We start from the raw sequence: 18,794 nt of genomic DNA on the forward strand, positions 1-18,794 counted from the left end.
CACACACACACACACAGACACGCTCGCGCACACACGCACGCACGCACACACACACACACACACACACACACACACACACATACACACCTTCTTTGCTGTTTAGAATGGTTCATCTGGGGGCAAGATGTAAAAGACCTGTATAAGTTTAATCTTTTACCCTCAATACAGATCATTTTGAACTGACAGACCGTTTTCTTGGTATGTATTTTAACTGTATGTGTGGCTTTGTTCCAATGTATCTTTTATTTACATGTGTGCTAGCTGAATCGGTAGCGTAAGCAGCACTGACTTGAAGTTGTGTACTCTTTACTATTTGTATGATACATAGTTTCAATCTGTGTGTGTGTGTGTGTGTGTGTGTGTGTGTGTGTGTGTGCAGGTCAAGGAGTTGGTGACTCATGTAGCGTCACACAAACGTGTGTTGCCGGAGCCACGTGTATCGAGTCTCTGTGTATCTGCGAGACTGACGTTTCTTCTCAAAATGGCGCCATCTGTGGTATGATCAACGCTCACGCGCGCGCGTGATCACGTCTTAACTTCTAGTTATGATGACATCCGTCACATTTTCAGTATGTACATGTATGAGGACAGGATTTATATCAGATTTTCTTGTTGTCCTGTTCATCTGATATCTGTGTTGTATTGTGACATGTTCCAAATAAAATACTTTTCTTTTTTTTTCTGAATTCCCCAGAGCCCATATCAGGACGGTACGGTGCACCGTGTGACACCGAGCAAGACTGTCAGGTGGACAACAGTGTTTGTATTGACGAGGTCTGTGTCTGTCAACCTGGCTACAGGCCCGGTCCGGACTTCACCTGCGGTAAGACAGATCACACACACACACACACACACACACGCACATACACACACACACACACACACACGCACGCGCACACACACACACACACGCACGCACGCGCGCGCACACACACACACACACACACACACACACGCACACGCATAAACACACACGCGCGCGCACAACACATACACATCTCGACTAAACACACACACACACACACACACACACACACACACACAGCAAAATGGCAGAATAGTTCAAACCCTTATCTACCAATACAATGTCCGTTTGGGGGACTGGGTTCGATTCCATGCTGAGCCTTTTTCTCTCTCAAGTTGGACTGGGAAAAAAATATCAAACTGAACGTCCGGTCATTAGGAAGAGACGGTAAACCAAGGTTCAGTTTGCGTACTGAAAAAGAACCCATGGCAACAGAAAGGGGGTTTTCCTCTGGCAAAAAACTCTGTAGCAGAAACCCAGTTTCAGTTTCAGTAGCTCAAGGAGCCGTCACTGCGTTCGGACAAATCCATATACGCTACACCACATCTGCCAAGTAGATAGATGCCTGACCAGTAGTGTAACCCAACGCGCTTTGTCAGGCCTGAGAAAAGATAATATTGATCATAAAAAAAGAATTAAAATATAAAAATAAAATGAAATAAAATAAAAAGAAATAAGTAAATAAATAAATAATAGATAAATACATGAAAAAGAACTACTACTGCTGCTGATAATAATAATAGTTATAAGGCGCAGAAATTTGATGAAGTCAACTATAAGCGTACAACAACAACAAAATAAAATAAAAAATGTACTACCTCTAATAATAATAGTTATAAGGCGCAAAAACTTGATGAAGTCAATTATAAGCGTACAACAACAACAACAAAATAAAAACGAACTACTACTACTACTAATAATATTTATAAGGCGCAAAAAACTTGATGAAGTCAATTATAAGCGTACAACAACAACAACAACAACACAACAAATTAGCGAGCAAGACTGTCAGGTAGACAACAGTGTTTGTAATGACGAGGTCTGTGTCAACCTGGCTACAGGCCCGGTCAGGACTTCACCTGCGGAAAGACAGATCACACACACACACACACACACACACACACACACTGAGCAGAAACCCACACTGATCAGTACACAGATGTCATATTATGCGTGCCTACAAGGCTGGATGGACTAAGTGCGTTGGGTTATGCTGCTGGTCAGGCATCTGCCTAGATGCTTTGTAACGGTCCGAACACAGTGATGCTTCATTGTGAAACCTTCTGCATGTTTGTTGCATATCTGCTACTCGTGTGTGTGTGTGTGTGTGTGTGTGTGTGTGAACGTGTGTTTGCATGTTTTACATTTATTTGCTTATTTATCTTTTGTGTGTGTGTGTGTGCGCGCGCGCCCTAGAGTTGACTTAATCAGGATTTTGCGCCTTTTAAATATTATCATTAGCAGTAGTAGTATTTTTTATGTATTGATCCTTTAAAATATATATATATATATATATATATATATATATTTTATCTATTTACTTATATTTATTGTTTTTTTATTTTATTTTATTTTACTCTTTTTTTTTCTTCTTTTTCTCAAGGCCTGACTAAGCGCGCTGGGTTACGTCTGCTGGTCAGGCATCTGCTTGGCAGATGTGGTGTAGCGTATATGGATTTGACCGAACGCAGTGACGCCTCCTTGAGCTACTGATACTGTGAAACTGAAACTGATGGCAGGCATATCTCCAGGGCATGAGGATGGGAGTTACCATGGAAAGAACAAACATGACCACAGAGGTACAGACAGCGTGGAGCGAAAACGACATCTGGGGGACAGTGCATGTACCTGGGAACATTCACCCCCGCTCACTCACTCACTCACTCACCCACCCTGTTGTTCGCACAACGCCACTTAATTATAAAATTCAAAATTTTGGAGAAGGTGCAGACTGGGTAATTATTGTTAGTCAGCCATCGCCGTGACACTGTCTAGGCATTGTGAATAATTATCATTGATTAGTTTGACGTATCCGTGAGTGTTTTGTTAATTTTGTTTTGTTTGTTCTGTTTCTTTGTTTTTGTTTACCAGAGGCGGAGTCTGAATCAGCAGTGAAAGAAGGAAAAGGTGATTACGTGTTTCAGTGCTGTGCATCGTTTGTTTCCGGAATTTGTCTTTCTTGGTATTTTCTTCGTTATTTTTTTTTATATTTAATTTTGTTCATGTTGGTTTAAAAAAAAAAAAGTTCTCTTGGCCTCGTATTTCTGTTGTTGTTGTTGTTGTTGCTGGTGGTGGTGGTGGTGTGTGTGTGTGTGTGTGTGTGTGTGTTGTTTTGTTTTTACTTTTTTGTTTGTTTGTTGTTGTTTTTTTTTGTTTTTTTGTTGTTGTTTTTTTGGTGTGTGTGTTTTCATGTGTAAATGTACTATCCTCTTCTTTCTTTGTGTTCGTTTTATTTATTCATATGTTTATTATAGTATGAATTTATTTATTCATACTTTGTCTTTCTATTTATTTATCTATTTACTTATTTCTTTGGTTTTTTTATTTCTTTATTTATCTATTCTTTCATGTTTCAAAGAGAGAGAGAGAGGTACATGCATACATACATACATACATACATACATTATGCCTATTACTTACTGTACTATGTGCAACGGTTTAACCCCTTGACTTCTGGCGAAGACTACGATCGTCAGTGAAGTAGGTGTCGGCACAGGTCAGAGTGTCTGTCATACACCCTGCTTTAGCTGGGCTCCTTCCCTGTGTGAACTGTGCGGCTTTGGGGTCAGCAACATCAGGGACACCATTGTGAGTGTACAAAAAAAAGAAAAAAAAGCAGTGGGCGCACTTCAAACTAGTTCTGTACCGACCTCCTATTTCACCAAGATTCAGCGGTTAGGGGGTTAACGGATACACCTGAACTCCGAATCGTTACCTTCAGTGCAGGGGTTGAAGCTAAAACTGTGTTCAGGCATGGCGAGCAGCGTGCTGATTGGGAATTGATGCATGATTGGGATTGATACATGATTGGGATTGATACATGATTGGGATTGATGCAGGATTGGGATTGATACATGATTGGGATCGATGCAGGGTTGGGATCGGTGCAGGGTTGGGATTGATACATGATTGGGATCGATGCAGGGTTGGGATCGATGCAGGGTTGGGATTGATGCAGGATTGGGATTGATACAAGATTGGGAATTGATGCAGGATTGGGATTGATGCAGGGTTGGGATTGATGCAGGATTGGGATTGATGCAGGGTTGGGATCGATGCAGGGTTGGGTTGATGCAGGATATGGATTGATTTTTTGCAGGATTTGGGTTGATTGGGATTGATTAAGGATTGGGATTGATACATGATTGGGATCGATGCAGGGTTGGGATTGATACATGATTGGGATCGATGGAGGGTTGGGATCGGTGCAGGGTTGGGATCGATGCAGGGTTGGGTTGATGCAGGATATGGATTGATTTTTTGCAGGATTTGGGTTGATTGGGATTGATTAAGGATTGGGATTGATGCAGTATTGATGAAACAGGCAGAATACCTCATTAACTCAGCAACAACAACAAAGATAAAGAATTTGTGGTGTAAAGCACATTAACAATACACAGCAACCACAGTCATTCCACACGTATGCAGCCTAAAAGATCTGAAATGCCTAAATGTCCACTATTACCTCTTGCACCGCCATAGGCGACTTTTTGTCGACAGCGAGGGCCCATGTTAGCAAGACCTTTTTTTTCACATTGTCACAAAGCTTGACAGCTGCAGTCCTTTTTTTCACATTGTCACAAAGCTTGACAGCTGCAGTCCTTTTTTCACATTGTCACAAAGCTTGACAGCTGCAGTCCTTTTTTTCACATTGTCACAAAGCTTGACAGCTGCAGTCCTTTTTTCACATTGTCACAAAGCTTGACAGCTGCAGTCCTTTTTTCACATTGTCACAAAGCTTGACAGCTGCAGACCTTTTTTCACATTGTCACAAAGCTTGACAGCTGCAGTCAATTTCTCGCCAATAGAACAATGACTAACCTGTGTCCCCCGACCCAATTTGAATGAGAGGATGGATGTTTGGATGAGACGATAAACCGAGGTCCCATGTGCAGCATGCACTTAAGCGCACGAAAAAACCAAACCAAACAAAACAAAAAAAAAACAAAAAAACAACAACACGGAAACAAAATGCTTGTACCTGGCAAAAATCTGTAGAAAAATTCACTGCAATAGGAAAGTAAATACAAAAAAAAAAAAAAAAAAAAAGAAAGCATGCCGGGAAAATAAATAATAAAAAAGGGTGGCGCTGTCAGAGACATATGCTGTGAAAAAAAAACAAAAAAAAAAACCCCAACAACTACAAAAAAACAAACAAAAAAACACAGACCGTCATGACGCGTTCAGTTAATGAACGGTGCTGTGTGTCAGTTAATGAAAGGTGTTGTGTGTCAGTTAATGAACGGTGCTGTGTCAATTAATGAAAGGTGCTGTGTGTCAGTTAATGAAAGGTGCTGTGTCAGTTAATGAAAGGTGCTGTGTGTCAGTTAATGAATGGTGCTGTGTCAGTTAATGAAAGATGCTGTGTGTCAGTTAATGTAGGTGTTGTGTGTCCGTTAATGAAGGAGTTGTGCGTCCGTTTATGAAAGGTGCTATGTGTCAGTTAATAAATGGTGCTGTGTATCAGTTAATGAATGGTGCTGTGTGTCAGTTAATGAATGGTACTATGTGTCCGTTAATGAATGGTACTATGTGTCCGTTAATGAAAGGTGCTGTTTGTCAGTTAATGAAGGTGCTGTGTGTCAGTTGATGAATGGTGATGTGTGTTCGTTAATGTAGGTGTTGTGTGTCCGTTAATGAATGGAGTTGTGTGTCAGATAATGTAGGTGCTGTGTTTCAGTTAATGTAGGTGATGTGTGTCAGTTAACGAATGGTGCTGTGTCACTTAATGTAGGTGCTGTGTTTCAGTTAATGAAAGGTGCTGTGTTTCCGTTAATGAATGGTGCTGCATGCCAGTTAATGAATGGTGTTGTGAGCCAGTTAATGAAGGTGATGTGTGTCCGTTATTCAAGGTGCTGTGTGTCCGTTAATGTAGGTGCTGTGTGTCCGTTAAAGAAAGGTGCTGTGTGTCAGTTAATGAAGGTGGTATGTGTCCGTTATTGAAGGTGCTGTGTGTCCGTTAATGTGGGTGCTGTGTGTCCGTTAATGTGGGTGCTGTGTGTCCGTTAATGAATGGTGCTGTGTGTCTGTTAATGTAGGTGCTGTGTGTCAGTTAATGTAGGTGTTTTGTGTCAGTTAATGAATGGTGCTGTGTGTCAATTAATGAAAGGTGCTGTGTGTCAGCTAATGAATGGTGTCTGTGTCCGTTAATGAATGGTGCTGTGTGTCCGTTAATGAAAGGTGCTGTGTGTCAGTTAATAAATGGTGCTGTGTGTCAGTTAATGAAAGGTGATGTGTGTTCGTTAATGAAAGGTGCTGTGTGTCACTTAATGAATGGTGCTGTGTGTCAGTTAATGAAAGGTGCTGTGTGTCCGTTAATGAAAGGTGCTGTGTGTCCGTTAATGAAAGGTGCTGTGTGTCTGTTAATAAAAGGTGCTGTTTGTCCGTTAATGAATGGTGCTGTGTGTCCGTTAATGAAAGGTGCTGTGTGTCAGTTGATGAATGTGCTGTGTGTCACGCTGTGGGTCCATTGTCAGGAGTCCTGATCGGCATTCTGGCTGGCGTCGCTGCCATCCTCGTGGCGGTGGGAATGGTCATCGCCTTCAAGAGCTGTCAACAGCGCATAGAACAAGGTGATGCTGCTACCGCTACTGCTATTGCTGCTGCTGCTACTACTACTGCTGCTGCTGCTGCTGCTACTGTTGCTGCTGCTACTACTACTACTACTACTACTACTACTACTGTTGCTACTGCTACTGCTGCTGCAACTACTACTGCTACTACTACTTATGATAATAATGATAATGATGATGATGTGTTTCAAATTCAGTTTCTCAAGGAGGCATCACTGCGTTCTGACAAATCCATATACGCTACACCACATCTGCTAGGCAGATGCCTGGCCAGCAGCATAACCCAACATGCATAGTGAGTGCATACGTAGACATTCGTGTACCTATGAGAGTGGATTTCCTCCGCTGAATTGTTCCAGAGGGCAACACTCTCGCTGCCATGGGTTCTTTTTCAGTGCGCCAAGTGCGTGCTGCACACGGGACCTCGGTTTATCGTCCCATCCGAAAGACTAGACGCTCAGTGTGATTTTCCGGTCGGCAAACTTGGGAGAAAAAGGTAAGAGCGGGAGTCGAACCCACACCCTCATGGACTCTCTGTATTGGCAGCTGAGCGTCTTAACCATTCTGCCACCTTCCTCCAGGGAAATGTTAGCAGAGCGATTTTCGATCCACGGTCATCTGGGTTATGGGCCCACTGAGCACACTTCCATTGCGGCACTGATGATGATAACACTACCACTTAATATTAACAATCAATAATAGTAATGACTACTGCTGCTGTTACTGCTGTTGATAGATGATAATAATAATGCTAACAATAATAATAATGACTGACGACAACGATGATGATAATAATAATGATGATGATGTAGCGCATTTCCATGTAAAGCCATGCTCAGCTGCGCTCTGCAGTGTGAAAAACCGACGTGTAAAACATGCCTTTAAACATTGAAACCACAACTTGCATGCATAGCCTTGCACAGACATCCAGCCAAACACCCTAACACTGATTCACACACACACACACACACACACACACACACACACACACACACACACACGCACGCACGCACGCACACATACACACACACACACACACACAAAACAACAACAACACCTCGTCATACACACCGTACCTCATAATACCTCAACATTCTGCTTCTCACATGCAAACACTAACACCAATATAACAGTAAAACCATATAAATCATCTATCTCTCTCTCTGTCTCTCTCTTTATATATATATATATAATCTATATATATATATATATATATGTGTGTGTGTGTGTGTGTAAAATTCTAATTATATATACATGTATGTGTGCGTGGATACATGTGTGTGTGTGTGACAAAACGACACAGGACAATTAGCCTAATCATCTCTTCTTCTTTTTTTCTTTTTTTTTTAATTTTCTTTTTTTTCAGAACTGAAAAAAGATGACGTGAAGGGGTAAGTAAGCCAACCCCACCCCCCTCTTTATGGAACTGTCTACGTCTCTTTGTAAGTAGGAAGAGCACATGTTGTTGTTGTTTTAGGTCTAGCTAGCAAACCCATGAACTGGTGATTTTGATAGTGACTGCTCTCCGTCCTGACACGACAAGACGGTGCTGAACGCTGGCCATTAACCATTTCACCGCCAAGCTCGCATTTATGCACAGGCGTGGTAGAGGACCTACGTCATTGAAAGGTTACCATTCATTGGTCTGTTATCCATGAACCTACTGCTCTTAATGTTCGGTGGTAGGATAGGCCATATTTTCTATACATCGCATGGGGAATCCCCAGCTATTCTTAGCCATTGTCTTTTCTGAAGGGAATTCTGTACTCTAATTGACTGGCGGTGGAAGGGTAAAGGAGAAGCGTGAGCGAAGGAAGCAGGGCTCAACTTCTGGAGACGTTTTCCCTTGCAACACCTGTGCCGGGAGTGCTGCGCATCCAGAATCGGCCTCTTCTCCCATATGAGGACACACACCAACAGATAAGCCTGCCTGCCTACTCATCCGTCGGACCGACGGGAGACTCCATCGGTTGAGTCAATCAGCATTCAGTAGGAAGCAATGAAATATGAATGTAACCATTACCATTATGCTCCCCCCCCCCCCCCCCCCCCGCATAAAAATAGGAAAAATCCAGTTCTTTCCAGTCATCGTGTTTAAAACAATATTGCACCTCAGGGATGGGCACAAAAAAAAAAAAAAGAAAAAAGAAAAAAAAAAGGAAGCCTAATTATATGCAAACTGCATTTACTTTTATATTTTTTGTATTCTCTAAACCTGGCCCTTTGATCTGATATTTGACACTACAACAAGAGCAGTCATTATCATCATTTTTTGTTCAAACAGGAACTTCTTTTGCTAAGCATGGAAATTTTATTTATTTTGCAAACGTTTTGGTGCAGCTGGTAAACAAGGAAAATTACTCTGTAATTAATGCTAGGGGGCTTAATTTGCTTTAAACTGATCTTTCTCATCTTAAACATTACATTTTGTAATTATACTAAATACATAAAAAGCTTGTGTGTTTTACTCTCAGTGTACAGGACTTTCACTGTGTTCATTCGCCCAAGTGGTCTTTTTCGGTAAATACTAAAATCAGTACGACGAGTGGACTTTACAGATCTGTTGGCTGAGCCCTGAAGGTCATGGGTAAAAATCAATTGCGTACACATATTTATACACATTCAAAGCGCGTGCTCATATTCTTCGCGAACGCGAACGACGCCATTTTGTTTAAGGTTGTTGACCTGCCCGTTCAATCCTATATTCAATGGACAATACACGATAACATGTGATGGAAAGTTGGAGAAGGAGACCGTTAAATATTTATTCAGAGAAAGATTTGTGAACGCCTGATCACTTACTGGATTATGCCCCAAACTGCCATAAAAATATCCACAGAATCAGTCAGAATTCACAGTTAGAAATTGTAAACCATGCGAGTTAATACCCTTGAATTGATCACGATGAAACGAAAAAAAATCCAGTCTTGACTTTTCTCAAAATGAAGTCCTTTTCACTTCTTACGACGTTTAGAAGTACTTGTACTTGTCTCTACTTGTTATTAGTTTAGCAAAATACTAAATGTTCATATCAACTTTAAAACTATAAAACTAGAATGAACATAAAAGAGAAATTGAATCAACCGTGTCGTACTACATTCCCGGCGGGTGTAACTAAACTTGTACATCTATCTAGATCTAGTGAAAACGGCTAAATGTTGCAGTGTAATTGCGGAGATAGCCATTAAAAAGATTTTTTTTATTATTATTATTATTATTTTTTTTTTTTTTTTTTTTTTTTTTTTTTTTTTTTTTAATTGCCCTTAAAGATTTTTTGAATGCCCAAGATAACCAGAATAATATGATTTAAACAGCATTCTCACTGCGAATACCGCAATTGATTTATCGCCCTTTAAAAAAGTATGTTCAAATGTTAAATTATACAACGTCAGTTAAGGAGCCACGATAGTGTAATGGATAAGGCAGTTTCTTCTCACCCGAACATGCGGGGTTCGAATCTGGTTAGGACTTTTTTTCTTTTTTTTTTTCTTTTTTTTTTACTTTTTTTTTTTTTAAACGCGAAGCTTTATAATAACAGATACAGAACACATTTTAACGATTAGATTTTTTTTTAAAGTGTATCACAAGTGAGTCTTGAAGGCCTTGCCTCTCTTGTTTTTTATTTGTTTGTTTTCAAAGGATCGGCAGTCCCAGTGAGGGCTTATTCAAGCCCATATGATTTTTTCCCCTCATTGGTATTGTCCAGGGATGACCACAAGAATCGTCTATCAGAGCTGGAGGACCACGTGCATGGTCTGGAATCTGAGCTGTACGATGACGCCAGTACCACAACCGCCACAAACACCGAGGTCTCCGAAAGTGACTTCCAGACCGATGAGAATGCTGAAACCGAACTTGAATCTTCTGTGGCAGAGAGTCAAGTCTGAGCAACACTTCTGGGAGGGGTTGGGGGGAAGGGGGATGCTGGGTGTGTGTGTGTTGGGGGGTGGGGGGGGTGAGGGGGGGGGGGTCTATAAATGATTGTCTTTGTCTGTGTCTGGCACTCTTGTCTCTGTCTCTGTCTCTCGAACTCGAATTTTGCGTCTGTCGCTGAGTCAGTCTGTCTCTTTTGTTTTCGAGTCTCTTTGTCTGTCTGTCTCTGTCACTCGTTCTCTTTCCCTCTGTTTTCTCTGTGTCAGTTTTGGGAATGTCTTGTATTGAGTTTTGCACATTCTGTGACATCTCTTTAATAAAGATCTTCAGTTGAATTATCATTTTGGAGTGTCTTATATTTGTACTGATTTTTTTTAAAGTCAAACATTGAGAAAGTGATATATAATACTTTCGGGTCACACTTTCAGCTTGAAATATTGAGAGGGTGGTTTTGACACGGTGTGGGTTTGTGTGTGTGTGTGTGTGTGTGTGTGTGTGTGTGTGTGATCTCCCAGGTCAACATAATTATGTGCAGACCTGTTAGTGCCTGAACCCCCTACGTGTGTATACGCACGCAGATCAAATACGCACGCTAAAGTTCATATAACCCGTGTCAGCGTTCGGTGTTTTTTTATGGCAACAAGACATAGCGAACTTGACCACAGGCCACTTCGTAGTGCAAGCTCTCTCTCTGGCTGGGGGCCTACGGTAAAACGGCAAGGGTCGGTCAAGGGACCTAACTCCTTAAAATTGATTCCCCAAACTGCGAACGAAGTTTTCTCCCCTTTGATGTCTAAATTCAAAGAAAACGGTAAAACGGACGAAGTAGGGATTGTTTGTCCCAGTATGGCCTGGGGATAACTTCAATCAATCACCACGAACCCAGAGTCTTTTATCTTATTCACAGAATAGTCATGTATGATCATGTATGCAGAGTTTTCTTCTTCTCTTTTTCTTTTGCTTTCATTTCGGTTGTTTGGCTTCGGTAACTAACTTCCGGTTTTTCATGGCATGTTTTTCTTGTGTTTGGATTCCATCATGGGAAAGAAATGTTGTGTTTACGGCTGTAAAACGAATTATTCTTCTGAAAAAGGGTGTGACACAGAGAAGAAATTGTCAGTCTATCGGTTTCCAAAGGATGAAAATGAGAAGAAAGCTTGGATTTCTGCAATACCAAATGACAAGTTGATCGTTTCAAAAGATACTGTTGTTTGTGAGCTACACTGGCCTGCTGGATTTGAAACAGTCACTTCAAGAGGAAAACAGCGACCTAAACATCCACCGTCTGTTTGGCCAAATGTACCTTCCAGCCAGATCCCCACACCTGCACCACCTCCTCGATCAACAAAGCGCTCGTCATGCTTCGAGAGGAACAAAGAAGATGATCAGCTCGCAGCATTTTTGATGAGTGACAATGTTACATTTTCTGAATTGAAAGAGAAGTTGTTAGCAAATGAGAGGGATTTGCCTGTTCCTGTGATTGTTTTCATGGACAGTGGTGTTTTGGTTGTTCAATCCAAAAAATTTGAGAATGGAATACCACTGTTTGTCATCAAGATTTCGGAAGATCAATCTTTTGAAAATTTCCAGATGGACTAGCACACTCCTAGTACTCAGGTAAGTCTTGTTTTCCATTGTTTGTGTGTAACATGTATGTATGTATGTATACGTATGTATGTCTGTATGTATGTATGTATGTATTTATGTATACATATATGTATGTATTGTATGTATGTGTGTTATATGTATGTATGTATGTACACATGTATGTATGTGTGTGTGTGTGTGTGTGTTTATATATGTGTGTGTGTGTGCGCTCTCTCTCTCTCTCTCTCTCTCTCTCTCTCTCTAGATATATATATATATATATATATATATATATATTTGTGTGTGAGTGTTTGTGTATTCGCATGCTTTTCTCTCTCTCTCTCTCTCTCTCTCTCTCTCTCTCTCTCTCTTTCTCCGTGTGTGTGTGTGTGTGTATCACTGTGCTCTCTCTCTGAATATCTTTCTCTCTCTGCATAAGGTTGTGGGTGTCTGAGTCTATTGATCTATTTGTTCTCTCTCTCTCTCTCTCTCTCTCTCTCCCCTCACCCCCCCTCTCTCTCATTTTCCCGCCTCTCTCCCCCTCCCCCCCCCTCCACCCCCTTTCTCTCTTTCTCTGCCTTTTCCTCTGTATAACCTGTCTCTTTATGAATATCTAATTTTTACTATCTACCCTCAGATCACCTCCTCTCACAGCCTTGAGAAGGCCTACTGTATTCGACTAGGCTATAAACAATATGGAATGAAATGAAATCACCTCCTCACCCCTTGTCTTGCCCCTTTTTTAATTTCCTTCCCCCTCTTTCTCTCTCCAGGCCCTATTTCCCCTTCTCTGTCTGCCTATCTTGCCCCATCAATTACTACTGGAATGCAAGAAAATTAAGTAGGTAACCCTAGAAAATTAATTAGTATGAACAAAGTACATTATGTTGCATGAATCTGTAAGTTTCTAGAGAATATAAACCATTGCACTAAACTTTGCTATGAAGCTGACTCAAAATATAGTGCCAATATCAATGATTAACAACATTGCCAGAGTAGGCCCCCAGTCGTGGCCCCCAGTCGCATGCTGATAAGGCCTGTGTAAAGTAAGCCATGCAACAAGAGCATACCCAGCATGCACACCCCCGAAAACGGAGTATGGCTACCTACGTGGTGGGGGACGGGGGGTGGGGTGGGGGGGTAAATAAACAAAATGGTCCTACACTTAAAATGTTACACGTCTGTATGAGTGTATCTGTGCTTGACTGAAACCCAATCTAATGACACAGGAACCGAATGATGAGCGCCCTTTGGCAGCTGTGCAAATGACCCCCGCGTTTGTAAAACGCTTAGAGCTAGGTTTCCGACCGAAGACGCGCGCGCACAATAATTCACAAAAGAAAGAAGGAAAATAGTGATTTAGCACACAATAATATAAAACAGCCGGATTCAGAGACTACATGTATTACGTTACAGTTAAGCACAGAGCAACTTCCAATATTTTGGCAGGAAACTCTTTTATTACGAATACGTCCCTCAAAACATGAGGAAAAATAAGATCTTTGAATAAAACGATAGTGTCAATGATAGTGTTGAAATCTGGAATTGGAACATTGCCAGACACGGCCAATGGGGACCAGTAACAAGAGATAATAACCCACATGGTGCTAAAAGACACTCTTGAGATTAGAAACTAGACATTGCACCACAAGCCTGAAACACACACACACACACACACACACACACACACACACACACTGTGTTTTAAGAAACATTCTTAACAAAAGAAGGGTACCTGACAGACTAAGGGGTGTTTCTCATTCCGCGAATGAGAATGTTTCTCTCAAGTCAGGTGCAAGCAGCAACTCTGAAAGACAGTGGAGTGATGGCCCAGACGTAACGCGTCTGCTTATAAAGTGAGAGTATGTGAGTGCACTGGTTCGAAATCCCATAGTCGCCATTATGCCCCCCCTCAGTCCCCCCCACGCCCCACCCCATCTACTAGACCTTGAGTAGTAGTCTTGAATCCTGTAGAAAGAACTTTTTTGTTGTTGTTTTTTGAGAGTTTTGGATAAAAAGATAACAAAATAAAATAAAAAAATTACTTATAAGGCCTAATTTGAATAGATGCCATTCATCTCTGATTCGGATAATCAATAAAACATGGATTTCATGTGAAAGAATATTTAATTGTCTTTCATTTGGTGTATGATCTGAGTAGTTTGCTTGTTAGTGAGTGTCTGATATTGAGTCTTGAATGACACCAGTGTGGTTATTTGAGCAAAACTCAATATTTTCAGCAAACTGGTAAGAGTTGAGGCTAGGATTGTCCTAAAATGAGATTTGAAAATTCGTCATTTCATTTTTTTTCTGGATTGTACACAGAAACAACAGAAAACAAACATATATTTGTGTGTTCTCTGTACGTCACATTTCAGTCTTCATGTTCGTAAAAATGAACATTTCATTTCGATGAGTCCCATTGTAGTGTTAAGTTTAATAGATGATACGCGCGTATATTATGACGTCAGAGTTTGTGATAAAATTATGCTGAAATTCAAATTTGAACAATTTGGAAGGAATGGAAATAGTTTCCCCGTGGAAAGCTGTTAACGTGAAGAATGTGTAAGCGCTCGTCCACAAAAAACTCGGCATATACCATTAATTTTAGAATCTGTGAGAGAGAGAGAAAAAAAAACACGGGCCTTTATTTTGTACAACAATATACATTATGTTGCAGTGTGTGATGCTTGTTTCAATCCAGACCTTAGGCTATTGATAACCCAACATCAGTTCACGTGCATGATTTGACGTCAAGGCGAAATTACGTCATAAATTCTGCATCAACCACCTTCAAACTTGAACTTGAGCTGTACGATGTTTAGGTCTTGAAGACCTGTTCATTGCTCCGTGTGGGTCATCGGTTGTACATACTAAACTTTGCATGCGTGGCTTATTGGCAAGACAGATTGTACTTGTCTGGTTTGTTCTTCCAGAACAGATTCCACCATGACCTGAATGCAGACTGACGGGGAAGCTGAAATGTGTACGAGGATCAGTTTGTTGGTGTTCGTGGTGCTGTGTTGGCAGGTACACAATGAAGGTAAGGCGCGGCAAGTCCACAATGAATTATGTTAGTTGTATCACTGTAAGTTGTATCATTAGGAGACTGTGAGTTGTTCGTTCGTTTATTTATTTATAGTCTGTACATCCAAGATGATGATATTAGACTGAAAATAAATGATATTATTATTATAATTTGGATTATTATCATTCCTATCATAATGATGATTGTTAGAATTAATTAGGAACCCCGGTTGAAGTATCTTGTAAATTCCAAGGGATGGTCGCTGGTACAATGGTTTACCCCAGAGACACAGCACAACGCATTAGATGTGTATTTTACAGTAAGCTCCCACTGAGCTCACCACACTAACCGAAGATGTTGATCCTGAAATCCAGAGGTAAGTTAACACACCAACTGTGAGTTGTATCACTGTAAGTTGTATCATAAGGAGACTGCTCTGTGAGGCCATTTCTATTTGACAAGTTTTTGGTGTATAACTATCATTTGTCAGTAATCGACTGAAACAGTTAATACACACACACACACACACACACACACACACACACACATATATATATATATATAGTGTGTGTGTGTGTGTGTGCGTGCGTGCGCGCGCGCGCGCGCGCGCGCGTGTGTGTGTGCATTTGGTTGTTGTTGTAATCTTCCTTTTATGTGTGTGTGTGTGTGTGTTCGAACATTATGTCAGCCGATACTGTATGGCAGCAGTTTTTGTTGTTGTTGTTTTAATCTAGATCTGGAAACTAGCTGAAGTACCAGAGATCCGCATTACTTCTAGTTGTATTTTTTAGATCTGGGATCTATAGCCGAAGTAGCAAAGATTCATCTGATTACCAGCAGAAACCATGCTTTTATTATGCAGTAGTAGTTGCGGTTTGGTGATGGTAGGGTTCCTCCTCCTCCTCTCTCTCTCTCTCTGTCTCTCTCTCTCTCTCTCGTTAGCGATGTTGTGTCTCTCAGTTTGACACTGCGTTATTCTAGTACATTATACATGTATTGAGTATAATAACAACATTTATATATGTAATTGTTTGTGTGTCTCTTAGAACAATGGCGGACATGTAAGTCAGTCAAAGTGCTGATATCTTCACCGTTCGAAAGTAAAGATTCATTCATTCATTCTCTCTCTCTCTCTCTCTCTCTCTCTCTCTCTCTCTCTCTGTCTGTCTGCCTGTCTCTCTCTCCTTCTCCTTCTTCTTCTTCCCATCACCCCTCCTCCCCCTCCTCTTCTCTTCCCCCCACTCTCCCCCACCCTTCCACGTGTATTTCCAGTGGCCGCCCATGCCAGGGCCCAGACATCACCGGAGGGTCCACCCAACCTGCACATCGGTAGACCACCACCATCCTACCACCTGTATAGCAGTGCATCTCACAGGGGTCTTCACAAAAATGCATTTCAAAACGGCAGACACAAGACTGGAGCTGCTCCTCCCGAGCGGCAGACACAAGGGAAGGCGTCCGGCTTAACATTCCTAGCAGAGAACAAAGCTGCCGTCATGGAGCCGCATGTCCGCATCATCGATAATCCGCGAGGTTACAGGCATGGAGGAACTCCGCGTCCATCGGCAATCCGGAGGCTCCAAAATAGGAAGGAATCTGAAGAGGCGACAAATAGGAAGGAATGTGATGAGGCGCACAATAGGGAAGAATCTGAAGAGGCGCCGAATAGGAAGGAATCTGGTGAGGCGCACAATAGGCAGGAATCTGAAGAGGCGTACAGTAGGGAGGAATCTGGTGAGGCGCACAATAGGCAGGAATCTGGTGAGGCGCACAGTAGGGAGGAATCTGGTGAGGCGCACAGTAGGGAGGAATCTGAAGAGGCGCACAGTAGGGAGGAATCTGGTGAGGCGCACAATAGGGAGGAATCTGAAGAGGCGCACAGTAGGGAGGAATCTGGTGAGGCGCACAGTAGGGAGGAATCTGAAGAGGCGCAGAACAGGGAGGAATCTGAAGAGGCGCACAGTAGGGAGGAATCTGGTGAGGCGCACAATAGGGAGGAATCTGACGAGGCGCACAATAGGGAGGAGGAATCTGACGAGGCGCACAATTCATCAGCTTCTTTCAACTGTCGGAAAAACAAAGACAGTATTCAGAAACTACACAAAACACAAACCGAACTCGACGAACTCCGTACTGGGCAAGACAAGGGTGAAGTGAGACATGCAGAATCAACACTTCACTGGGGCAAAGCTGCTGCCGTTTTGACTGACAAAGAAGTCAGAAAGGTGACAAAGACTAACGGTACGTTTCCACAAGTTCGTAAGACCGGCCACAGATCTGGTGGAGTGTTGCTTGTTAGGGAAACAACCAACAACCTTGGATACAAAAGAATAGGGGAGGTCTCCACAGTGAGGATGCCACATCCTTACAGGTATGCAGGGACAAAGTCATGGGACCCAGTGTTGATGGAGGCTGTAGTGCGGTGGATGAGCAACGGTACGAAGAGGAATCGACTGAAACGAATACGCAGACAGAGTGAGTACAGCACACACACTCTCACGCTCTTGCACACAACACACACACACACACACACCACACACACACATACACACACGCACCACGGCGACGACTACAACAACGACGATCGCGCGAATAGTTTTCTTCTTCCTCTTCTTATTCGTCGTTTTAGTTATTTTATTTCTTTATTTCTATGTTTTGTGTCGTTTTTTTTTGTTTTTTGGGTTTTTTTTTTATGTTTTGTGTCGTTAAATTGGCAGAATTATAAAAAAAGGCCTTTACTGCGCCTAATTTTTTAGCCATTAAGGATTCAATCAATCAATCTCCTTCTCATTATTATTATTATTATTGTTGTTATTGTTGTTGTTATTATTTTTTTAATCATATATTTTATGCAGTAATACACTGAATCACAAGGCCACGCACTGAACTGATGTCTTCACTTTCCATAAAAACGGGGAAGAAGCGTCATAAAGAAGTCTGATTGGTTGGAAGCATATTGACCCAAGCAAAGAAAAACTCGCTCTTGATAAGACGTTATCGGAAAAACAACTACCAAGCAGAAAAAAAAAAAAAAAAAAAAACGATGTTTTCTTCAGTTTAACGTCTATTCACTATAAGTGTTTTTAGACGGAAAGGAGTAAAGTAGTGTATAAAGGAAAGGGAATGCATGTGAATATTAGTGTTAAAAAAAAAAGAAGAAAAAAGAAGTTCATGTTATGTATCAGAGGAAAAGTATATCATAAGAAAAAGTCTAAAGAGGTTGTGTGTGTATTGAATGAGTTGTCATGGGAAGGAGAATATGTATATGCATATCAACAAGTATTAACCTACAACAATGTAAATATAAATAACAGTATTAAATATAATACATCAAAGGAGGATACCAACTGGACTGGAGTTTAAAATTTCTGAAAACATTCTTAGCAATGAATAATCATTCAAAATCATTTCAGTGGCTAATGAAATATTGGAAGAAAAGTCATCAACTACATCTTTTGGAAGTAACTGTCTTATGCTCGGACAATGAATGAGTAGGTGGCTTACAGTTATTTGCTTACCGCATATACATTTTATATTTTTAGAAAATTTTGTACGAAAGGCAATTAAACGAAGTCTATACATTAGACTTGTAATTTGTCTTGAATGTGCTGCTAGTGTCGAATTTAGAAAATGTTTGGGATTAGCTGCATTCTTTGTGTTTATACAACATTGGTAATATTGATTATTTGAATGTATAAGTAATTTTTTA

General features: G+C 41.2%; 2 protein-coding genes across 2 annotated transcripts in view; both read left to right on the forward strand.

The window, feature by feature from the left end:
* Positions 1–10,484, forward strand: part of LOC143277768 (uncharacterized) — a 66,511-nt gene extending 56,027 nt beyond the window's left edge. The window contains exons 25-29 of the mRNA XM_076582669.1: positions 695–823; positions 2,897–2,932; positions 6,502–6,597; positions 7,964–7,988; positions 10,304–10,484. Of these exons, the coding sequence (XP_076438784.1) occupies positions 695–823; positions 2,897–2,932; positions 6,502–6,597; positions 7,964–7,988; positions 10,304–10,484 (467 nt within the window). The remainder of the gene's footprint in view (positions 1–694; positions 824–2,896; positions 2,933–6,501; positions 6,598–7,963; positions 7,989–10,303) is intronic.
* Positions 10,485–14,979: 4,495 nt separating this feature from the next.
* The window catches only part of LOC143277769 (uncharacterized), an 86,633-nt gene continuing 82,818 nt past the window's right edge, over positions 14,980–18,794 (forward strand). The window contains exons 1-2 of the mRNA XM_076582670.1: positions 14,980–15,100; positions 16,358–17,560. Of these exons, the coding sequence (XP_076438785.1) occupies positions 15,016–15,100; positions 16,358–17,560 (1,288 nt within the window). The 5' untranslated portion in view covers positions 14,980–15,015. The remainder of the gene's footprint in view (positions 15,101–16,357; positions 17,561–18,794) is intronic.

Source organism: Babylonia areolata, chromosome 35 (assembly GCF_041734735.1).
Source record: "Babylonia areolata isolate BAREFJ2019XMU chromosome 35, ASM4173473v1, whole genome shotgun sequence".
NCBI lineage: Eukaryota > Metazoa > Mollusca > Gastropoda > Neogastropoda > Buccinidae > Babylonia > Babylonia areolata.